Here is a 22,135-nt window from a genome sequence, read left to right as displayed (position 1 = left end):
TTGAATAACTAATAACTAACCAGCAGCGGGTTAGTTATTTAAATAACTAATAACTAACCAACAGCGGGTTAGTTATTCGAATAAGTAATAATTAACCAACAGCGGGTTAGTTATTCGAATAACTAATAACTAACTCAGCAGTATTCGAATAACTAATAACTAACCAGCAGCGGGTTAGTTATTTAAATAACTAATAACTAACCAACAGCGGGTTAGTTATTTGAATAAGTAATAATTAACCAACAGCGGGTTAGTTATTCAAATAACTAATAACTAACTCAGCAGTATTCGAATAACTAATAACTAACCAGCAGCGGGTTAGTTATTCGAATAACTAACAACTAATCAACAGCGGGTCAGTTATTCAAATAACAAATAACTAACCAGCAACTGGTTAGTTATTAATTATTTGAATAACTTACCAGCAGCGGGCTGGTTAGTTACTCGTTATTCGAAGAACTAACCCACTGCTGAGTTAGTTATTAGTTATTCGAATGACTAATAACTACCCCGCTGCTAACTTCAGTTTGCTACAGAGCTGATATTCTTTGGTTGGATACCAGACGTTTTTGTTTGTATGTTCTCATTGTCACTTGTTCAATACCGATGGTACAGGAGAGCTTCTAGGTTTTGTGACGTCACTCTATATAGTTATAACATGGTAAAATGGCGTCACCAAATGAGTGGCTAGGTGCTGATTGTTTGCTATTTACTTTCTTGAAAAGCAGACGGTGTAGAATTTATAAAATATTTTTACAACATTTCTGTAATAATACTTTATTATTTATTCAGCTTTAGTGGCTGATTTTATCTTCAGTTTAAGTTTTCCAACTATTGTTTAATTTTATGATGTTTTTGTTCCATGTGGGTGAAAGCCTGAAGTGCAGGCCAATGTTCCTGTTTAGTCAGGTGTTTCTAGCTTTCACCCATTTCAGCCTTTTAGTCACCGAAAGGCTATCCAGTAAAGACTGGCTACGAGTTATAGTTTTGCGAGCAAACAGGAAAATATGATACTGGTGAAAACAAAACCACTAGCAGGTACCTATGTAACTTCCCTCCAGCATCCAAAGCCTACATTCAAACTCTTTTTGTTTTGTAGCTTAAGGTACTTACAATGTGGAGAACTGGTAGCATGTGGAACGGAATGACTTCTTGGCGTAATATATTTTAGTTAACATGGCTGAAACCTATTGAAGGACAAGACACAAGCAGTTTCTTGGCAGTTGCTGTTTGTTTATTATTAACTTGTATTAATATGACTTGCAGTTTCAAAGGAACGGACTGAAAGTTGTCTGCTCTTTGAAACATGACTCTCTTTACACAGTTCACTTGGGTACATGTATGTTCAACATAAATATTTCGGTACTGTATTCACCCTAGGGGCCTCTGTGGTCGAGCGGGGTAGCATGCTTAAACCAATGATCCAGGAGCCTCCCATCAATGTGGTCACTGTGAGTTGAAGTCCAGATCATGCTGGCTTCCACTCCCATTGTATGTGGGAAGGTCTGCCAGCAACATGCAGATGGTTGTGGGTTTCCCCTGTTCTCTGCCCAGTTTCCTCGCACCATACAGCCGTATAAGTGAAATATTCTTAAGTACAGCGTAAAAAACACCAATCAAATAAATAAATAAATGTATCTGCTCTGAGAAAAAGTACATTTTTCAAGGCTAGTAAGTCTTTAAATACTACTTTTAGTGCCAACATTTTTCCAGTAAAATATCAATCAACAGGTATCTTCTAAAACCGATCCTTAAAACATCAATCTCCCTAAGATTGAAAAAACTCTTAGAATCAGACAAAATATATGTATATATATTTATATATATATATGGGTATATGTAACTTACATAACTAAGCAACTTATGCCATCACAAACAAACTTTTAGGTCATATACAGTACTTGGCCTCCAGAAGTGGTCAAGAAACACAGCTTTTTCATTGTGTCTGGCTCTAATATATTTATCAAGAGTATTTCTTCTTTATACTGAAATGTTCTCCACATGTATGGCCAGTAAAATGTTGACTGTACCGTAGAAACATTTACGTGTACATGGTAGAATAAAATAGCGAGCACCAACTGCCATGGAGAATGGATTGGATAATATTCTTGCACTGTAGTTTCTGGGCATGTGTCGTTACTGATATGTAAGTAATCTAAAACGTCTTTCTCATTCAAGATGAAGTATTATGTATAATACAAACAGTACAAGTTAAAAAAAAGAAACATTCTCTATTAAGTTTTAATGCCTGAGACATTAAAAAAGTTACATGTGGTTTCTTTGCATGGGAAAACACTTTGCATGAGTGGTTGAGTGTCATGTCTGGTGTCCAGCAATGCCTGGTGTCACATGTAAGCCAATCAACGTCTATTCTGCGTCCTTTTAAATCACCCTATCAAAAAAAAAAAAAAATGAAGCAATGAAATTACACCAAATGTCACTTTGTCCTCTACCTTCGTGAAGGTATTGAGGCAACTTGGCTGATATCACAGTTCCGTGCCTTGGCAACATCAATAAGGCGCTTCTTAAATGACCTGACGGTACTCTCATTGATATTTTTTCCCAGAATCTTGCTATAGTGGACAGCTGCCCTGGTGTTGCCGTGTTGGATGGCAAATCGTCCAATCATAGCCCTTTCCTCGCCGGAATAACAGCCCTGGATTAGTGAGCGTGCTCGAAAGATGGTCTCATTGTCCTCTGTCGCTGTGTATTCTGAAGACAAAACGTCAAAACATTATTCATTTATGTCATTGTTCAATGTTGGATCCTACAACCTAACAGCGTGGATGAAACAGAGTCATAAAATAAAATGTATATGTGTTAAAATACTTTCACGTTTTTGCCCAGAATGAAATGAACAACATAATAATAACTTATTCTCTAAGTTACTGGCTTCATTTTTCCAGACAAGGACACAGTCACAAATTTATAAAATCAATCCTGTTTGTGTTTATCTCCACACTCAAGAATGTTTTGGTAATGACCCAGCCTCTAACCAATACGGTCGCAGTGAGTTCAAGTCCAGCTCATGCTGGCTTACTCTACGGCTGTACGTGGGAAGGTCTGCCAGCAACCTGTGGATGGTCGTGGGTTTCCCCTGGGCTCTACTCGGTTTCCCTCCACCATAATGCTGGCTGCCATCGTATAAGTGAAATATTCTTGAGTACAGCATAAAACATCAATCAAATAAATAAATAAACAAATAAATAAATCAAGAATGTTTTACCTATATCCATGTACATGTAACAGCAGTGAAGTTCATGGTGGGGAATAAAATAGAGGTCAAGTATAAAGATTTGCACAGTTCTTAGCAAACGATCATATCTGTGAAGGATGCCTTTAAAGGAAAGAGATGCCAGAATTGTTTTCATTCATAAAATTAATTGAGCTGTTCACCATCCCTCATCTTCAACCCTAACACTTAAATTCACACGTATACAAAAAGCCCATTAAGACAAACAAATACAAGATGCAGGTATTGAAAAGTTTATATAACCGTTTGAGCAGCCATGAGAAAGGCATTACTGCATGAACTGTTATGTTCCTGGTACATGTAACTAGGGTTAGACCCACATTCTCAAAACTGGAAACCTGGGCTTTTGTTCAGATGACTGAAAGTAGTGCAAAATGAAGGATGAAAAAAAAAATGTTAACTCAGATACGACACTCTACTTGTGTATATATAGCTCATGTATACGGCCACTTATTTTAAGGAAAATTGTGACTTTCCACTTACTGGATGGCCACCAGTTAACTTGACGCTTTGAGAAAACCAGAATAAACCACTAGGTAAACTTTGAAAAGTTATTGGTGAATGTTCTCACCTGTGATATATCATATTGGTGGAAGGCACCCAGCTTCCTGAGGACTTCATGTAAAACCACACAGACACAAAATAGTCAACTGCTTATTGCCTCCAAGGCTGTAATTAACAACCATGGACAGCTGGAAGTCAGAGAATCCTGACATTTTCCGGAGAGCGGGATTGAACCCTTGTAATATGTCTCAGTGTAGCCTACAGATAATGACTGACATCACTGAAGGCAAGAACTTTAATAAAATTCTACATGCAACTAAACTGTACAACCATAGTCAGTCTATCCAGTGACATTAACTATGTTGATGGTCTCAGAACTGGTGTTTTCTTAATTAATCCCCGCATATGTACACAAATGTAAAGCTTACATGTACATGTAGGTCAGGTTTACACCTGGACTAAACCTTGCACTGCCCATCCTGACGTGCCAGAGGAAACCACACCTCGCCAGGTAGCTGGGAATCCTTCTGACTTAAAGCTTCAGCTAGAGTTGTGGAAGCTAGTTTAGAATCTGCTACCACATATGCATGTTATTTTTGCCTGTGAATTCACAATATTCTGTGAAAGGCATGACAGGTGTTCAAAGTGACACTAATGAAGGAAGGAAGGAATTTGGCAAGACTTACAGGCCCTACTGATCAAGGTATATGGAACCTATAGCAGTGCAGCAGATACATGTGCATGTACATGCATAATTTTTGAGTCTCCATAGGCAGTGACTGTCCCACTATTCATAAAGTCTATCACATATGGTATGGTACCATTAAACAGTGTCAATTCCACATAATTGAATATGTACTCAGCCGGCAAACAATGGCTCCTGAACAACATCTTGAGGGCGTGTACAAAAGTACATTAAGATGAACACTACAAATGTATGAATGAAGCCAGACTTAATCATGGTGTCTCACTTATTTAGATTTTTGACTACAAGAGCATGTACTTTTTCTACATGTACTTTTTTCATGTAGAATTTGTCAGAATATTTCTGTATTTGTTTACTTGTATGATTGGTGTGTACACCGTACATTTGTAAACATTTTTCACGATGGCAGTGATACATGTACGATGGCAGTGATACATGTATGATGGCAGTGATACAAGTATGATGGCAGTAATATATGTATGATGGCAGTGATACATGTATGATGGCAGTGATACATGTATGATAGCAGTGATGCATGCGCAATGGCAGTGATACATGCAGGATGGCTGTGATACAAGTATGATGGCAGTGATACATGTATGATGGCAGTGATACATGCATGATGGCAGTGATGCATGTGCGACGGCAGTGATGGCAGTGATACATGTATGATGGCAGTGATACATGCGTGATGGCAGTGATACATGTAGGATGGCAGTGATACAAGTACAATGGCAGTGACACAAGTATGATGGCACTGATACATGTACACGTACAATGGCAGTGATACATGTATGATGGCAGTTATACAAGTATGATGGCAGTGATACATGTATGATGGCAGTGATACAAGTATGATGGCAGTGATACATGTATGATGGCAGTGATACATGTATGATAGCAGTGATGCATGCGCAATGGCAGTGATACATGCAGGATGGCTGTGATACAAGTATGATGGCAGTGATACATGTATGATGGCAGTGATACATGCATGATGGCAGTGATGCATGTGCGACGGCAGTGATGGCAGTGATACATGTATGATGGCAGTGATACATGCGTGATGGCAGTGATACATGTAGGATGGCAGTGATACAAGTATGATGGCAGTGGTACATGTATGATGGCCATGATACATGTACGATGGCAGTGATACAAGTACAATGGCAGTGACACAAGTATGATGGCACTGATACATGTACACGTACAATGGCAGTGATACATGTATGATGGCAGTTATACAAGTATGATGGCAGTGATACAAGTATGATGGCAGTGATACATGTGCGATGGCTGTGATACATGCACAACGGCCCTTATGCATTTGTGATGGCAGTTATGCATGTACGACAGCAGTTATACATGTATGATGGCAGTGATGCATGCGCGACGGCAGTGATGGCAGTGATACATGTATGATGGCAGTGATACATGCGTGACGGCAGTGATACATGTAGGATGGCAGTGATACAAGTATGATGGCAGTGATACATGTATGATGGCAGTGATACATGCATGATGGCAGTGATGCATGTGCGACGGCAGTGATGGCAGTGATACATGTATGATGGCAGTGATACATGTATGATGGCCATGATACATGTACGATGGCAGTGATACAAGTACAATGGCAGTGACACAAGTATGATGGCACTGATACATGTACAATGGCAGTGATACATGTACGATGGCAGTCATACAAGTACGATGGCAGTGATACATGTATGATGGCAGTGATACATGTACAATGGCAGTGATACATGTACATGTATGATGGCAGTGATACAAGTATGATGGCAGTGATACAAGTATGACGGCAGTGATACAAGCATGACAGCAGTTATACATGTATGATGGCATTGATACATGTACGATGTCAGTGATACAAGTACGATGGCAATGATACATGTATGATGGCAGTGATACAAGTATGATGGCAGTGATACAAGTATGACGGCAGTGATACAAGCATGACAGCAGTTATACATGTACGATGGCAGTGATACATGTACGATGGCAGTGATACAAGTACGATGGCAGTGATACATGTATGATGGCAGTGATACATGTATGATGGCATTGATACATGTACGATGGCAGTGATACATGTACGATGGCAGTGATACATGTATGATGGCAGTGATACATGTACGATGGCAGTGATACAAGTACGATGGCAGTGATACATGTACAATGGCAGTGATACATGTATGATGGCATTGATACATGTACGATGGCAGTGATACATGTACGATGGCAGTGATACATGTATGATGGCAGTGATACAAGTACGATGGCAGTGATACATGTATGATGGCAGTGATACATGTATGATAGCAGTTATACATGTATGGTGGCAGTGATACATGCACGACAGCAGTCATGCATGTATGTCCGCAGTTATGCATGGGCGACGACAGTTATGCATGTTTGACGATAGTTATGCATGTATGATGGCAGTTATACATGTATGACACCAGTCAGGCTTATAGGCGGAGGAAACTAGTGCCAGTAGTAATTAAATCTCTGATCGGCCTTGCCAGGTACATATTGAATTTTTGGACTTTATTCCTCACAAATCCTGCTATGTTGTTGTTCCACCAATAAACTTAGCATAATGCAAATGCATGGATGATGACTCCCAATACACTGATATGTTGCACCACTTCTAAAAATTACATATATTGAAATATTAATTATTCACCTTTCAGTTCATGTGAAGTTTTTACATGCTTTTGCTTACATATACATGCAAATATATACTTGTAAATGCAAGCAGTATCAAGAGTTTTGACATCCACAACAAAACACAAATTCCAAAATTCCAATCATGATATACAGTTTATATGGTATATTAATAAAAGATGATACAGTAGCAGGTACTGCTCAAACTGATATTGTATCATGAGATTGCATGAAGGAACTGACTTGTTTGTTATTAAACAATGTACATATACATGGCATTACATGCAGGATTCAAAACTCATAACCAGTACACCAGTATACTAACTGCCGTGTAGTTGTGCAAAGGTGACGTTGTGAAAAGGTCATTACATACAGCCACAGATCAATCTGATCATGATGTGACTTTTTAACCAATCATAAATGCTATGAAACAACAGATCCATGTAAAAATGTCTCTAAAGTAGTGTTATGTCCAGGGAACTTTAGTGCCTTATGGATGCATGTTGTATATATATATATATATATCCTCAAATCAAACCCATTATGGTCCTCAAAGCATTCAACCTACAATGAATCTTCACAGGTGAAAATTTCCTTTTTGTTAATCACAGTCTCAAGAATGATGCCACTTTTCCAGCTATTCATGTGTTTCCTGACACATGTATTAAGTGTAAATCGCCAGACCCAAATTCAAGATGCCAATATTCCAAGTCATTCACTTGTTTCCAGATAAGCCACCAGACAACTCCAAATCCTTCAGTTGACGTTTCCGCTCCTTAAAAGCTTGCTGACTTTTAGCGAACAGTTCTGAGTACACTAAGGAATGTGGATAACCATACAACTTCAGATGTCGTTCAAAGCGCTCTCGGAGAAGCCTTATGGATCCAGCTCGGTAGTCTTCACCCGTAGAGCGCTTAGCCGTCAAGAAAAACTCCACAAGATAAGCATCCAGCTTGACAGGGTCAATTTTCTCCATCTTCGTGTTGTCGCCATGATGGGTAACGAGCCACCTCTCAAATGTGGCGACCGCATAGCGGGTGTTTTTCAGGGTTGAGTAACGACTATCTGGATGTCCTAACTGTCGGGGTACCGTCGCACTGGCCTCCATGGATCTACCAGGTTCAGGTGCGTCAAGTTCAATTATTAAGCTGGTGTCAGAAGTGGGATTTCTTCCCCTTTCTTTGTGGTTGGTAATGAAGCGACTGCGATCCCACTCTGGCAAAAAGAAGGAAATCCAATTGAAGAATGTTCAGGTGATGAGGTCTTTGGGAGACAAAGAACAGAGTGAGGCAGACAGAGTCAGACTGAATATCAGAAACATGTACATATTTATACATACAGGTATAGTTCAGTACTTTTTCCAGATGTGACAATTTACATGAAGTAAGCATTTTCTAGACAAAACTAGAAAGCACAACCTTGTCCAGGTAAGAAACTGCACAGGGTAAATTCGGGGTGAACAAGAGATCATTCACCATTTATTATTCAAACAAAAGAAAAAGAAAGCATCTCTCTTCACAGACAGAAAACTAGTGAAAACTATATCTGGCTATGGAAGCCTGCAAATAAAGACATGTACAAGTATCTGTCAGGTCTATACTAATGTACAGTGTACCTACACTTACAATTCCCCATCCCCTCTGTGGTCAGAAGGCAAATTTTCGCCCTCTATCATGTCTTAGCATCTAGTCTGACTTACATGTACATGTACAGCCTGGCATACATGTAGGAACAGATAAACCTCGGAAAATTGTAATGTACATGTGCCATTTGACCATCATACAGCAAACGCATGAGAAGGAGCATAAATTAGAGGTAACATACATGCAATAGAAAATCAAGCAATGGACAGAGATACACAGCCACTGGACTTCAAAAAAGGTTACAAGTTTTTCTTAGCACTTTATTGAATTTTAAATCATTCTGAAAACTTGCACAACGTTTCAGTTCATGTTCATAAAATAATTTATATATCTGCATACATGTATATGTCACTGGGTTTTTGGCTTTTTTATTTTTTGCACTATATTCAAGAAATTTCACCCTTAATAGGACAGCTATCATGCTCATGGGTGAAGGCTGCATGTGCATGGAAGAACCTGGTCAAAACCATATGCAAGACACATTGATGCATGGATGAAAATTCAGGGACTGGACATTATACCTAAATGTACAATATCATGGTCTCTTGAATGCACTACAGCACATTACATGTACATGTACATGAACTGTGAGACTGACTTCCAGAACAATGAATATTATGATGTACATGTAGTGTTCATGTTGAGGAGATAAAATTTTCTCAAAAGAAAAAAAATGACTAGCGTGTCTATGTACACACAACAAAAGATTGCCTAGATACAATATATGTCAGGCATGCCATCATTAAAAATATGCTTGTTGGGTATTTTTGTCTTATTTCTCTCTCAATGTTAATTTCTTTAAAAACCAGTCTCTTACTCACCCGGCAGAATTAAAAAAAAAAAAAAAAAAAGAAAATGAATTCCCCCATCGACTGACCCTATATTTTCTGACTGATCGGGTTACACCCAACAAAGAATTTTTAAGGAAGGCCTAATTTCTCTTATTATCGGCCGAACTATCTCTTTAGTGCTAAGGTCAAAATCCAGCTACAACTTCTAGGTAGATGTACATAACGCATGTTGACTAGTCTGACTAGTAGCACCCCATAATGATGTAGCTGACTGGAGTGGTTTCCTGGGTACCGGTACCAGCTGTTACCCCTCATACTGAGACTAGCAGTTCATATACCTCATATTAAGACACTCAGCCTGGCAGTTTATAATACCCGTCATACTGAGACTAGCACTTCATTATACCACTCATACTGAGACTAGCAGTTCATACCCCTCATACTGAGACTAGCAGTTCATATGCCTCATACTGAGACTAGCAGTTCATACCCCTCATACTGAGACTAACAGTTCATACCCCTCATACTGAGACTAACAGTTCATACCCCTCATACTGAGACTAGCAGTTCATACCCCTCATACTTAGACTAGCTGTTCATACCCCTCATACTGAGACTAGCAGTTCATACCCCTCATACTGAGACTAACAGTTCATACCCCTCATACTGAGACTAGCAGTCAATACCCCTCATACTGAGACTAGCAGTTAATACCCCTCATACGGAGACTAGCAGTTCATACCCCTCATACTGAGACTAGCAGTTCATACCCCTCATACTGAGACTAACAGTTCATACCCCTCATACTGAGACTAGCATGTTAAGTACATACATAATCATATGAAGACAATCATTATGTATTTCTGCTTGAAACCATTATGTCAATCGCCAGCGATGCAAGGTTGAACTCTTCAAACACCTACATGTATTAAATCATTTTGAAACACTGACGTCTGGGAGCACACTTTAGAGGATGACTGGCGCTGGAACTCTCATCAAGATTTACCGTGCCTCAGTATCAAGCCACTGGCTATGCTGGAATTCCTTGCTGTTTTCGCAACGAGCAAATGTGTGATGGGAATACCAAGCTGACAATGCTGAAACTTTGATCAAGACTTTTGTACATTTTTGTACCAACACTGAGGCAAATTCCTGATGATATACCACTGATCATGCTGAAATTCCAGTCAATGTGTACAGTATAAATTTTTCTTGAACTAAATCACCTGCCTGTTGAAGTTACCACCAACAATATTGGAACACTGATCAAGATTTAGCACACCAGTAAACTTCCTTGCACCAGGCAAACTCTACATACAATTCTCACTTGTAAAGCTGGAATTTTGAGAAAGATCCATAGTATCTCTGTTGACAGCTTTTCCTACTCTTGATGGGATACTAACTGACAAATCAACACAGGAATTCTTCATCAAGGCTTATGATACCTCCTTCGAAAAGCCTGTTGACTTTGGGAAAACTGCGCAGATTTCAGGATGGAAAAAGAATATCCATGAATTCTCAAATGACGTTCCAAAAATGACCGTAGCGTACCAAGAGTTTTCCTCTGGTAATCCTCTCCGTTAGCTTTCTTGACAGTGGAAAAAAAGTCAGCCATGTATCCATCCAAAATATTAGCAGGGATCTTGTGCATTGGCATGTTTTCCCCGCGTCCAGTTTCCCGCAACCATCGCTCAAACATTGCCACTGCATTCGTCGTGTTACGTGTGGTAAACTTGGGCACAGCAGATGGAGTCATTTGATCTGTTGAGGTCTTCCAAGATTGGCCCTTCAAGTAATTGGACAGAGGCATCCCATAATCTACAAGGGAAAAGGGTAGCCACTTTCAGAGGCATTTAGGAGCTGGGGTGGTACAGATTGACAGAGGCATTGCTTATGGATAACAACTCCTGGATTTATGGTATTTGTGACGTTTCAATGTAGGTTCCTACAGCGTTATCAAAAAGTCAACAGCCAGTCAGACTACAAAAGAAGGAAACTGCTGGAAGCCATCATGATCCGACGACACACTCCACAGCTGAACGGAGACAGCGGGTACCACCTAAGAAGCGCCTACAATGACCTCATCAGATTAGACAGTGACCGCCTTAAACCCCGAAGCCATTATCTAATAGTTACATTGTTGCCTGTTTAGACACCACTCACTCTCTTATTGTATATATGTTGACTTGTATCTGTGTATGTTCATATGGTTTGATAACGATGTTAGAACCTACATCGAAATGTCACCAATACAATAAATCCAGGAGTTGTTATCCATAAGTAATGCCTCTGTCAAAAGGGTAGCCAGTTGCACTATCGAAAAAGAACAGCTAAAGATGCAAAAAAAAATTCAGCTGGGCAAAAATGAGATTGTTTTATGGTCAAAAATGGCCAGGTTGCTAAGAGACAATCATATTATAGTCACTGTTCTCCATCTTATGCATGGCAGCTCACGCCATCTCTTATAGTATGTTGACCAAACTGGCCAACTTGATTTTCATCAAGCAATAGGGAGCTCCAGCCCACCCACACTTTGACAATCATGAAATTGGCCGTTTGCATAAATCCTTGGTTACTTCTCAGAAGATTCTCCGTGTAGTTTATGTTAATACAATTGTCTCTTCCTGTAACATTCCAATGTAGGGAACTGTTCATTGTGAAGTCTACATACACTTGCCCAAAATGTCTACTTGAATCATTAATGTGTGATGCAAAAAGGAAATAATAAGCTACATATACAAGTATGCAATGCCATGGATGAAACTTGTTAGCACAGTTTCATAACCTCACATTAAACATGTTAAAACATCATTAAAGTCATTAAATGTACATGTAACATGTAAATCCAATGCCGCCTAATTAATATACACTGATGATCATACAATGCTTGCAGTCGTACAAGTTGACATACTTTATATTATACTTATGACGTGCAGCAGCGAGTACATGATGGGACAGATAGCTACATGTAAGAGGACATGTGCATGTACACATGGACTGCCCTGGTAGGTTAATGGTTAGAGCATTTGCCTCAAATTCATGAGACCGCAGGATCAAACCCGGGTTAGGTCATACCAACGACTTTAAAAATGGTACTTGCTGTTGCCTCACTTGGCGCTCAGCATTGAGAGGTTACATGAAAAGGAAACATGAATGGTTGGGCTGGTGTCAGTACAATTTGACTAGGTGGAGTATCATGTCTTCAGCATGACACTTCAGTGGCGGCATGGAAGACACATTATGCACACACCTAATGACTCCTCATCGTCATATGACTGAAACAATTTTAAACATGTACAATAATAAACCCCAAGCGTACATACATACATATATGACAAAGTCACATATGACAAACAATTTTAAACATGTACGATAATAAACCCCAAGCGTACATACATACATGTATGCAGGTACAAAGGCAACAGGTACATACATGTATGCAGGTACAAAGGCAACAGGTACATACATGTATGCAGGTACAAAGGCGACAGGGACATACATGTATGCAGGTACAAAGGCGACAGGTACATAAATGTATGCAGGTACAAAGGCAACAGGTACATACATGTATGCAGGTACAAAGGCAACAGGTACATACATATATGCAGGTACAAAGGCGACAGGTACATACATATATGCAGGTACAAAGGCAACAGGTACATAAATGTATGCAGGTACAAAGGCGACAGGTACATACATGTATGCAGGTACAAAGGCAACAGGTACATAAATGTATGCAGGTACAAAGGCAACAGGTACATACATGTATGCAGGTACAAAGGCGACAGGTACATACATACATGTATGCAGGTACAAAGGCAACAGGTACATACATGTATGCAGGTACAAAGGCGACAGGTACATACATGTATGCAGGTACAAAGGCGACAGGTACATACATGTATGCAGGTACAAAGGCGACAGGTACATACATGTATGCAGGTACAAAGGCGACAGGTACATACATGTATGCAGGTACAAAGGCGACAGGTACATACATGTATGCAGGTACAAAGGCGACAGGTACATACATGTATGCAGGTACAAAGGCGACAGGTACATACATGTATGCAGGTACAAAGGCGACAGGTACATACATGTATGCAGGTACAAAGGCAACAGGTACATACATGTATGCAGGTACAAAGGCAACAGGTGCATGCATGTATGTAACTCCTGTAAGCTAACTTTCAGAAATTGAATCATACTGCTAACAAGAAACCACTGAACAGATATCAATGCAATTAAAAGAATACATATCCCAATGTCTATAGAACTTTGACAGTTGTCAAAGGATACTCACATAAATAAATTGATTATAAAAAGAGGCAACTAATCAGTGAAGTGAAAGCCTTTCACCTCAAGCTAATACACTCACTTAGACTTACATTAACATTTTAGGTTGTGAACAATGGTGACTGAGATTCTTTTCCCCTATGACCTATGACCTCTTATGAAGTCTTTGAACAATGCTGACTGAGATTCTTTTCCTCTATGACCTATGACCTCTTATGAAGTCTGTGCACAGGTATTTAATTCTTCAACTTTAAACTTCATGTAAATAATTTGAATTTATTTTCAACATATCTGTTTGTCTTTTGACTCAATACAAATATACTGTATACACACACGCAGAGGAAATATGACATCTTACTGTAGTTCTATGTGTAAACAATCAATCACCTAAACGGTGAAGTGTTAACTTCAACAAAGTAGACATGAAATACTTACTGTTGTTCACATCAGAACATATACATCTATTCATTAGGATATTCCCGATTCACTTGCATGTATTTAAAGGAAAGGACCCCTAAAAATCAAAGCAGGTGTCACTAAATAGATCACTTAAAATTATGCATAAATATACATTCATTTTTTTTTCTAGATTTTTTGTGAGAAGAGTTAAAGGCGTACAAACATTTGAATTCTAAGGTGGGCTTTATGGACCTATCAGAGCACTATCATACTGTCAGAGTTCAGGAACTTTGACATCACAGAAAGTTTATCCAACTAAAATCACAACACTGAATGTTGGAATAACTCAGATTACTGAAATCATGTTCTCGAAAATTCCATAACATCAGGAAAAAAAACGTTATGTGAGGTCAGAGTTCCTAGATAGGGCCGGTATGGCTCATAAAGCCCACCATAGTATTCAAATGTTGGAATGCCTTTTTTCAACACTCCTAAAAAATTCTGAAGAAATAAATGAAAGTATTTTTACGCATAGTTCTCAGTTGTCTGTATGGTGAACCTAACTCCATATCTTAGCATTCTTTTAAAGGGTTCATACTTAAGCAGTTTTTTGTCATTTTATTTATTTATTTATTTGATTGGTGTTTTACGCCGTACTCAAGAATATTTCACTTATACGACGGCGGCCAGCATTATGGTGGGTGGAAACCGGGCACAGCCCGGGGGAAACCCACGACCATCCGCAGGTTGCTGACAGACCTTCCCACTTACGGCCGTTTGTCATTTTCAAGGCTAGTTTAAACATACCATGGTGCAAATTATAGACTATATTTTAAGTCTGAATTACAGATGCTTTAATTTGCTTGCATGTATATCAAAATACTGAACAGTGCGCTTGCTTTAGCCATACTTCCTTAGTGGCCATGACTCTTGTAGGGCTCCTTCTGTAATTCGTCTTTACCTGCCTTGGTGTAGCCGCTAGAATCAGTTTGGTCTCTTCCAGCTATATATGGAGTTTATCAAACGTTACATTTAGAACAATTGCCCTCAAAATAATGGACCAATGGTTGGCAGTATGTTTTTGCTTCTTGAAAAAAAAAGTAAATCTTTTTCTCAGCCTATCTGTAGGATCCTAGTAATATGTAATTTCCTCTATCAGAAAAATCTGATATGAAATTAATTTGTAAATGCAGTTCATTTAAATGCTATATTATGATCAGTACATTGGAGTAACAGTCCGACAGGAGAAACCAGACGGCATGCACATTTATGTAACGACACATATTCTGAAACATCTGATTTACTTCGAATCCCAAAAAAATTAGTTTATTAAGTGGAAAAGTTTAAAATTTTCATGGGAGGTAACTTCATTTACAGGTGTAACTCAAACATGATAACTTTTTTTTCTTTTCTTTACAATTGGCGATGAAATGCATGCCCCCAAAATGCCATGATTCTCATTTGTTATTTAACAAAAATGATTTCAAGTGTTACTTAATGTAAGTCAACTAGCAGCAATGCTGAACCCCTTTTGTAGATTTCTGTCAAGTAATCGCAATACAACTGTGTTGTTGTTGTTTCACCGAGATGAGGCCGTTTGAAATGAGAGTAAGTGGATTATTTTCATTAGAAAAATTGTGAAAATCTGCTAAAAGCCCCAGAAAACTCTCATGGTAGATTTTGAATAACGTTTGTATTTTCTCTTAAGTAAATAAATTTATCGCCAAAAACATTTGCATTTTTTCAAATTTTATTGCCATTTCATTTATTTATTTGATTGGTGTTTTACGTCCTACTCAAGAATATTTCACTTATACAAGGACAGCCAGCATTATGGTGGGAGAAAAACAGGCAGAGCCCGGCAGAAACCCACGACCATCGGCAGGTTCCTGCGCTAGTGCACTAACCAACTGAGCCACGGAGGCCGCCTATCACAGTTTCCAAAAATTGTTCTAAATTTGCAACAATGGCGGGTGCCAGCAGAAGCCCTGATAATGGCAGAATTGTCAGCGAGCTCCCGATATACAGACTCGGCAGTCAGCGGACAACATTTAAGTTCGGGACAAACTAAGAGTTTCCAGGAGTACTTGTCTTTTTTAAGAACTTTCAAGTACTTGAAAATGAAATTGTATTTCAGGCACTTTCAAGGAGTTTCAAGGACTGTGCGCACCCTGTTACATTTTAATGTATTAACAGCATGACCCTACTTTCCCAGGGTGAATAATTCATTGTTCTTGTAGCATATGTAATCCTATTAAATATACCTGTAGCAAACATAAAGTTCCATGTGTTAGAACCAGATTGTTGAATGATTTCATTTTTATTGGTGTGCAAAATCTTCTCCTGATGTTAATGAGGTAATGAGGTTAAACCACTAACCTCTGGGACACAACTCACAGCCTTGCATCCTAAGACACACAGGTTTGCACACCAAATGATTCCAAAAATTCCCTGCCCAAGGCCAGTATTGAACATTGTCTACAGCTGTGCAAGTGTGCCTTGTTAATTGGAAATTACACACTGTACTCACAAAAACACTTCTTGTTTGATTACTACAGAGAATGAATGATCAGAGCTTGAAGCATGTGGCAATGGGATGGTGAAATAAAATAACTAGTATACTAGGTATATGGGTTATGTCAACTTAACACAGTTCTATACATCTACTACAGAAGCAGTAAGCTTTTCAAATTAAATTCATACGATGTTACTTTCCTCAATGAAAGAGAAGTATCAGTACACTGTATAAAGTACACTGGCACCTTTTCCCTGTCATGACATCTAACATCCGTGGAGACATAGGCCACATAATATACAAACCATGCATATAATTCCTATTGTATAACTGCCATCATACAAACTGTATAATGTACATGTGCATACTCAAATATTCTGAAACTGTTGGCATGTCAGTCTGCTAGTGTAACTATGAAACTTCCAAATCCTAAATTTATTAATACACAGATGCAGTCACAAATGTGAAATATATTCTTCAGATATTTATATGTACAGGTATACACTGTATGTTACAACCATTCACATGCACCTTGTAATTTCACCAGGGAGCCACAATCTTGGACTATGACAAGCTGACGGGTCATTTTACCTGATTACCTCCCGTTCTTCACCACAAACCCTCACAACACAAACACTTTTTAATACAAATTTGTACCAGAATGCCTCTTACCTGTTTGAGCAGGATCTGTAGTTGCAGGCTGATGATAGAATACCTGACTGTCATTATATGTAATTGTTATATCTTCTGATGATTCTGCAAGGTCAGCACTATTTTCACGCACAGGTAACAAAGTGTCTTGGGGTGTCTGGTCAGGCTGATCATTCACACCTATGACTGATAAAAAGCTTTGGTTTGACACAGAGTCTTGTCCACCCCCAGATAAGCTATTGTCTGAGTGTGGGGAGAGGCGCTTGGACTTTGAGGGGTGAGAGGAGGAGAATATGCTGTTATCAGAATGTGAAATATCTCCATCATCCCCACCTTGTCGCTTTCTTGGCACTGTGATAGTACTGTTGGAATGATTAGAATGTAAACTGATGGGAAATGCTGCTGAGTCATGGTCCATCTCCTGTTTAACAACAACACTTTCTGTATCGTGAGACTCAGAAGACCACTCAGGGTTCACAGTTGTTTCAAAACTAGAGTTCTGTGCTGAACTGGACACTTGGTTTTTATGACGGGCGTTTCCACTGGACAGCCTGGCCGGGCCTTTTTGTAACGGTGAATCTGCTTGGCTGGAGACTGTCTTCAGTCCCTTGAGCCATTTGGGGTCTGGAGTCAATCCAGTGCAGTCTGTAAGATAAGATTACATGTATATGCTTGAAAATGTACACAGGTGCATGGCCATTATTAATAACTGTCAGAATGTGACACATACAACTTCACATACTTTAAAGAATGAGAAGCAACGGTATAAAACAGCTCTTCTTAGTTTTGGTGGAAACCTCACCCCAAAGATCAGGTGTTCAAAACTGGTTTAAGACTTAATACCAGATTTAACTTGGTCTTCAATTTTGTACTTAGTCTAAACAAAAATTGGGTAACATTACACTAAATATGAAAGAGAACTGCTGCTGTTACAATACTGACTTTGGAGAACTACACTGGCTGATGAGTTTGGCTAAAAATCTTAAGAGACTGTCAGCCTGACGCATGCATACATCATAGAGAATATACTGAAGAACAAAGAAGAAAACCTAAATTGATAAAATGAAAGACAGTGCTTGACTAATGTTAATGTCCACTGAAAGCCTACCATTCAAAATATCTTTATAAACCAACATTAAATACTCTTCTAGATATGTTTCAACCCAGTAAAAGTTTAGTGAAATTTTGTCTAGACACAGCTTCAGCACATCTCCATTATTGAGGGCAAAGTGATGTCACGTTTCCTCTTGCTCTCTAACAGGGAAAGTATTTTCCGTATAATAGTCTATGCAGTAGTCTATGGCAGATAAAAGTTGTGGACTTCGGCGATGAATGCTCACATGATACATACAGTTTTCTCGGAAAATGGGCATACCGGAAGAATATTTCCTCCACTGCTTGAACTGTTGATACATTAGGCCTACTATATCATTTACAAGGAACTCCAGCAACCCTGTATCAACAGCATACCTGCAGATGCAAGGCCAGGGTATTCCTGGTTCAGGTCGTAACCCTTAGAGGGGTTGTGCTGGTGATTGTGGCCCCAATTAAATGTTTACAAATTACAATAGGACTGTTGTACATGATCAATTCTGAAACAAATGAGGCCGATGTCAGAGAAAGCACCTCGGCTTGAACGCTGTGTTTCATTAATTTTTACTGCATTTTACAAAGAAAACACGAAGAAACATCGTTTGTATGGGAGAGGGACCAGGGAGCAAAATTTAAATTCTTCAGGTGTAATAAATTCAAAGAAAAAAATTATACAGTTTAATTAATTTAAAGTGTTGTCCGGTGAGATGCCGTCTTCTCACTCCCATAAACCTTCAGCATCCCTACCCATAAACCTTCAGCATCCCTACCCATAAACCTTCAGCATCCCTGATAAAGTTTGCATTGACCCTGATATTTGTTATTTGAAAACTGCTGATTAAACACTAACATGAACAACAAAAAATGTATTTGAGGAGATTCATTCGGTTTGGGACGAGACGTTATGTAATGTCTGACATAATTTGTGATACTGTCATTGAATATTACAGGGCTAGTAAATCAACTGACTGTACATGTACATCTGTGGAGGGCTGTAAATGATACAGACCTGCCCCACAACACTTTATGAAATTTCCCTTCAATTACACATAAATCATTGTAAATGATCTCAAAATGATATCTTATGCAGTAGTCCCAGGTTATCATTTGTCACTTCATGAAGTGAATGGGAAAAGACTGCGTCACAGCTTAGGTCTCGCGATCTGATGGCAATATATTTGATTGGATAAAATTCTCATGATGATTGCCTCGACTTACAGCAGCCATTTGAGCAGGATTGTTATTTTGTTCTACATGTTATTCGGTGAAATCTCCTTAAAATATTAAAGTATGATACTTTTTAGAAAGCTTGAGTATCCTGCGTTCAACTGAAATATGTTTTGGCCAAGTGCTGTCTTGTCCTTTAATATAAAATACGACTTAATACCAGTTTTTATACATATAGCTAATACACTTTCAAACAACTGGGCCCTGGTTATTATTGAAAACACCAACTGGAGTGCTATCCAATCAAATTAAAATATAATATAACAGTAAGCCATTCATGATTCTAAAACCATAGGAAACATGGAATAGGCAAGTTATACCTGGGGAATCCCCTGGCCCGAAGATAATGCTGCATGTGATCAGAGCTGCGATAGCTACAATGCATTTAAATGATACAAACATGAAATGCAAGAGGCCTTTGTTTTATTATTGGTCAAGAGATGGTAGTCCTAAACAGCAGGGCCAGTGATGGCCTTCAAAGGTATACAGGTTTGTGTACATGTACATAAAGAACTAAACAAATATTCATTGAAAATGTCATTATTTAAAGGTTCGATGTAAAAGACTACATGTAAAGTCTTCAGATTTTTTATTCCATCACACTAAGATACAAACCTAATGATATGGCTCCTTTAGCCTTGTACTCTGCTATCCTCAAGTCCACCCACACGGCAAATTGTGATAGGATATCAGGTTCACTGCACAGTTCTCCAATAATACAGGCAAACTTGTTCTGTACTCGCTCCAGGGTCACTCCCATTTTTAGCTTTTCAGGTGTGAATATCAGTCTTTCAAATATGCAGACCCTAACAACAGAAAACCACTAAACATTTAGACTTGAAAGTCAGATGATTTTGTAAAAAACAAAAAATGAGTTCACAATTGCTGAGATTACAGAACTGTCTTTTGGCAAAGCGACAGAACAACATTATGTGTGGCCATAGGAAGGGGAGATGGATTTGAATTTTTTTTTTTTTTTTGATTGGTGTTTTACGCCGTAATCAAGAATATTTCACTTTTACGACGGCGGCCAGCATTATGGTGGGTGGAAACCGGGCACAGCATGGGGGAAACCCACAACCATCCGCAGGTTGCTGGAAGACCTTCCCACGTACAGCCCGAGAGGAAGCCAGCATGAGCTGGACTTGAACTCACAGCGACTGCATTGGTGAGAGACTCCTGGGTCATTACGCTGCGCTAGCGCGCTAACCAACTGAGCCACGGAGGCCCCCAACATGGATTTGACCAGTTAGAGGTATAAAGTGGAGTGCTTATTCAGGCTGCCATCTGTTCATCACCATTTTAGCCAAGTATGCTCGTCCCTGACTGTGGATGGAGCAGACATGAATATGATCAATATGACGTATCCAAATATTCTTCAATAAACAGTCAGTGTTCTTGGACTAAGCATGCACTATCAAGATAATGTCTAAATGACAACCAACAAAACAAACTAAACGGAAATAAATCCTCGCTGAAATTTGCAATCATGTTATTGCACACATACATGTATATTAATATATATATATATATAAAAATATATCAAAATTGCCTCAAGAAAACCCCTGTGGATGAATGTATGAATATGTCCTGACACAAGCTTACAAGAGAAAAGTGTATGACCATTGCAGGAACGAAGGGAATTTAACAAGGGGGCAAAATGGTAAATCAAACAATGAAAGAAAAGCAGATGATCGTTTATAAATCCCGACGAAGAAAAACATTCAAATAACACTCGTTATTGATCAGAAGAGAAAAGCAATTATCCTAAATCTGATGGGCAATGTTAACTTATCAAATAGATCCCATTTAAAAAAGAAAGTACACGAGAATGCCAGCTTATAATGTCAGATTACTGGAATACTTGCCAAATTAATGACAGTCGGCCGTTGTTTTATCTTAAAGTTACAGTTAAACGTGGATTTTAAACGCAGACGACACAGCCTTCCTCGTGGCCATTTGTATTATGCACTTAATGTACCTCCATATGTGAAGAGCTTGCGGTGAAGGGAGCGGCCAATAATTTTCATTTTATGGCTCTAACCTGTTCTAACTTCTTCACTCGTGACTTCAGCGTTGACAGGCCTACATGTAGGCCATACGTATAGTTATCATAAAAACTCACGAAGAAGAGTTGGCATGGTAGGCGCTTTAAGGCGGTCACGAGTTACCACCAGTGATGTTATTTCTGAAATTTCCAACCATTAACGGAAAATACACGTTTGCATAATATACTTTTATTATTTTTCGGTATATAAATGCATATACTTTCCGCTTTTCCACTGCATTTTCCGTGAATAAAACCCCCATAATCTAATCATTTTAGAGTTTCTAATTTTAATGAACTGTGTTAAAGGTAAGGCTGCTAGA

General features: G+C 38.8%; 1 protein-coding gene across 3 annotated transcripts; it reads right to left on the bottom strand.

Annotated features, from left to right (window-relative positions):
- Positions 1–1,838: 1,838 nt before the first annotated feature.
- LOC135463764 (uncharacterized) lies at positions 1,839–21,813 on the bottom strand. 3 transcript variants are annotated; one of them, XM_064741194.1, is made up of 4 exons: positions 21,634–21,813; positions 20,381–20,571; positions 17,468–18,091; positions 1,839–2,712 (listed from the first exon to the last, which is right to left on the bottom strand). In XM_064741194.1, exons 2-4 carry the CDS (start codon positions 20,523–20,525, stop codon positions 2,450–2,452), a joined length of 1,032 nt encoding a protein of 343 aa, XP_064597264.1. In that variant the 5' UTR covers positions 20,526–20,571; positions 21,634–21,813; the 3' UTR covers positions 1,839–2,449. The 3 variants fall into 3 exon arrangements, with proteins under 3 accessions (XP_064597264.1, XP_064597262.1, XP_064597263.1); XM_064741192.1 differs by lacking the exon at positions 1,839–2,712 and adding an exon at positions 7,303–8,366; XM_064741193.1 differs by lacking the exon at positions 1,839–2,712 and adding an exon at positions 9,266–11,403 and having other exon boundaries at positions 21,634–21,805.
- Positions 21,814–22,135: the final 322 nt, after the last annotated feature.

Source organism: Liolophura sinensis, chromosome 3 (genome assembly GCF_032854445.1).
Source record: "Liolophura sinensis isolate JHLJ2023 chromosome 3, CUHK_Ljap_v2, whole genome shotgun sequence".
Taxonomy (NCBI): Eukaryota; Metazoa; Mollusca; class Polyplacophora; order Chitonida; family Chitonidae; genus Liolophura; species Liolophura sinensis.
This window is presented reverse-complemented; position numbering and strand designations above follow the sequence as displayed.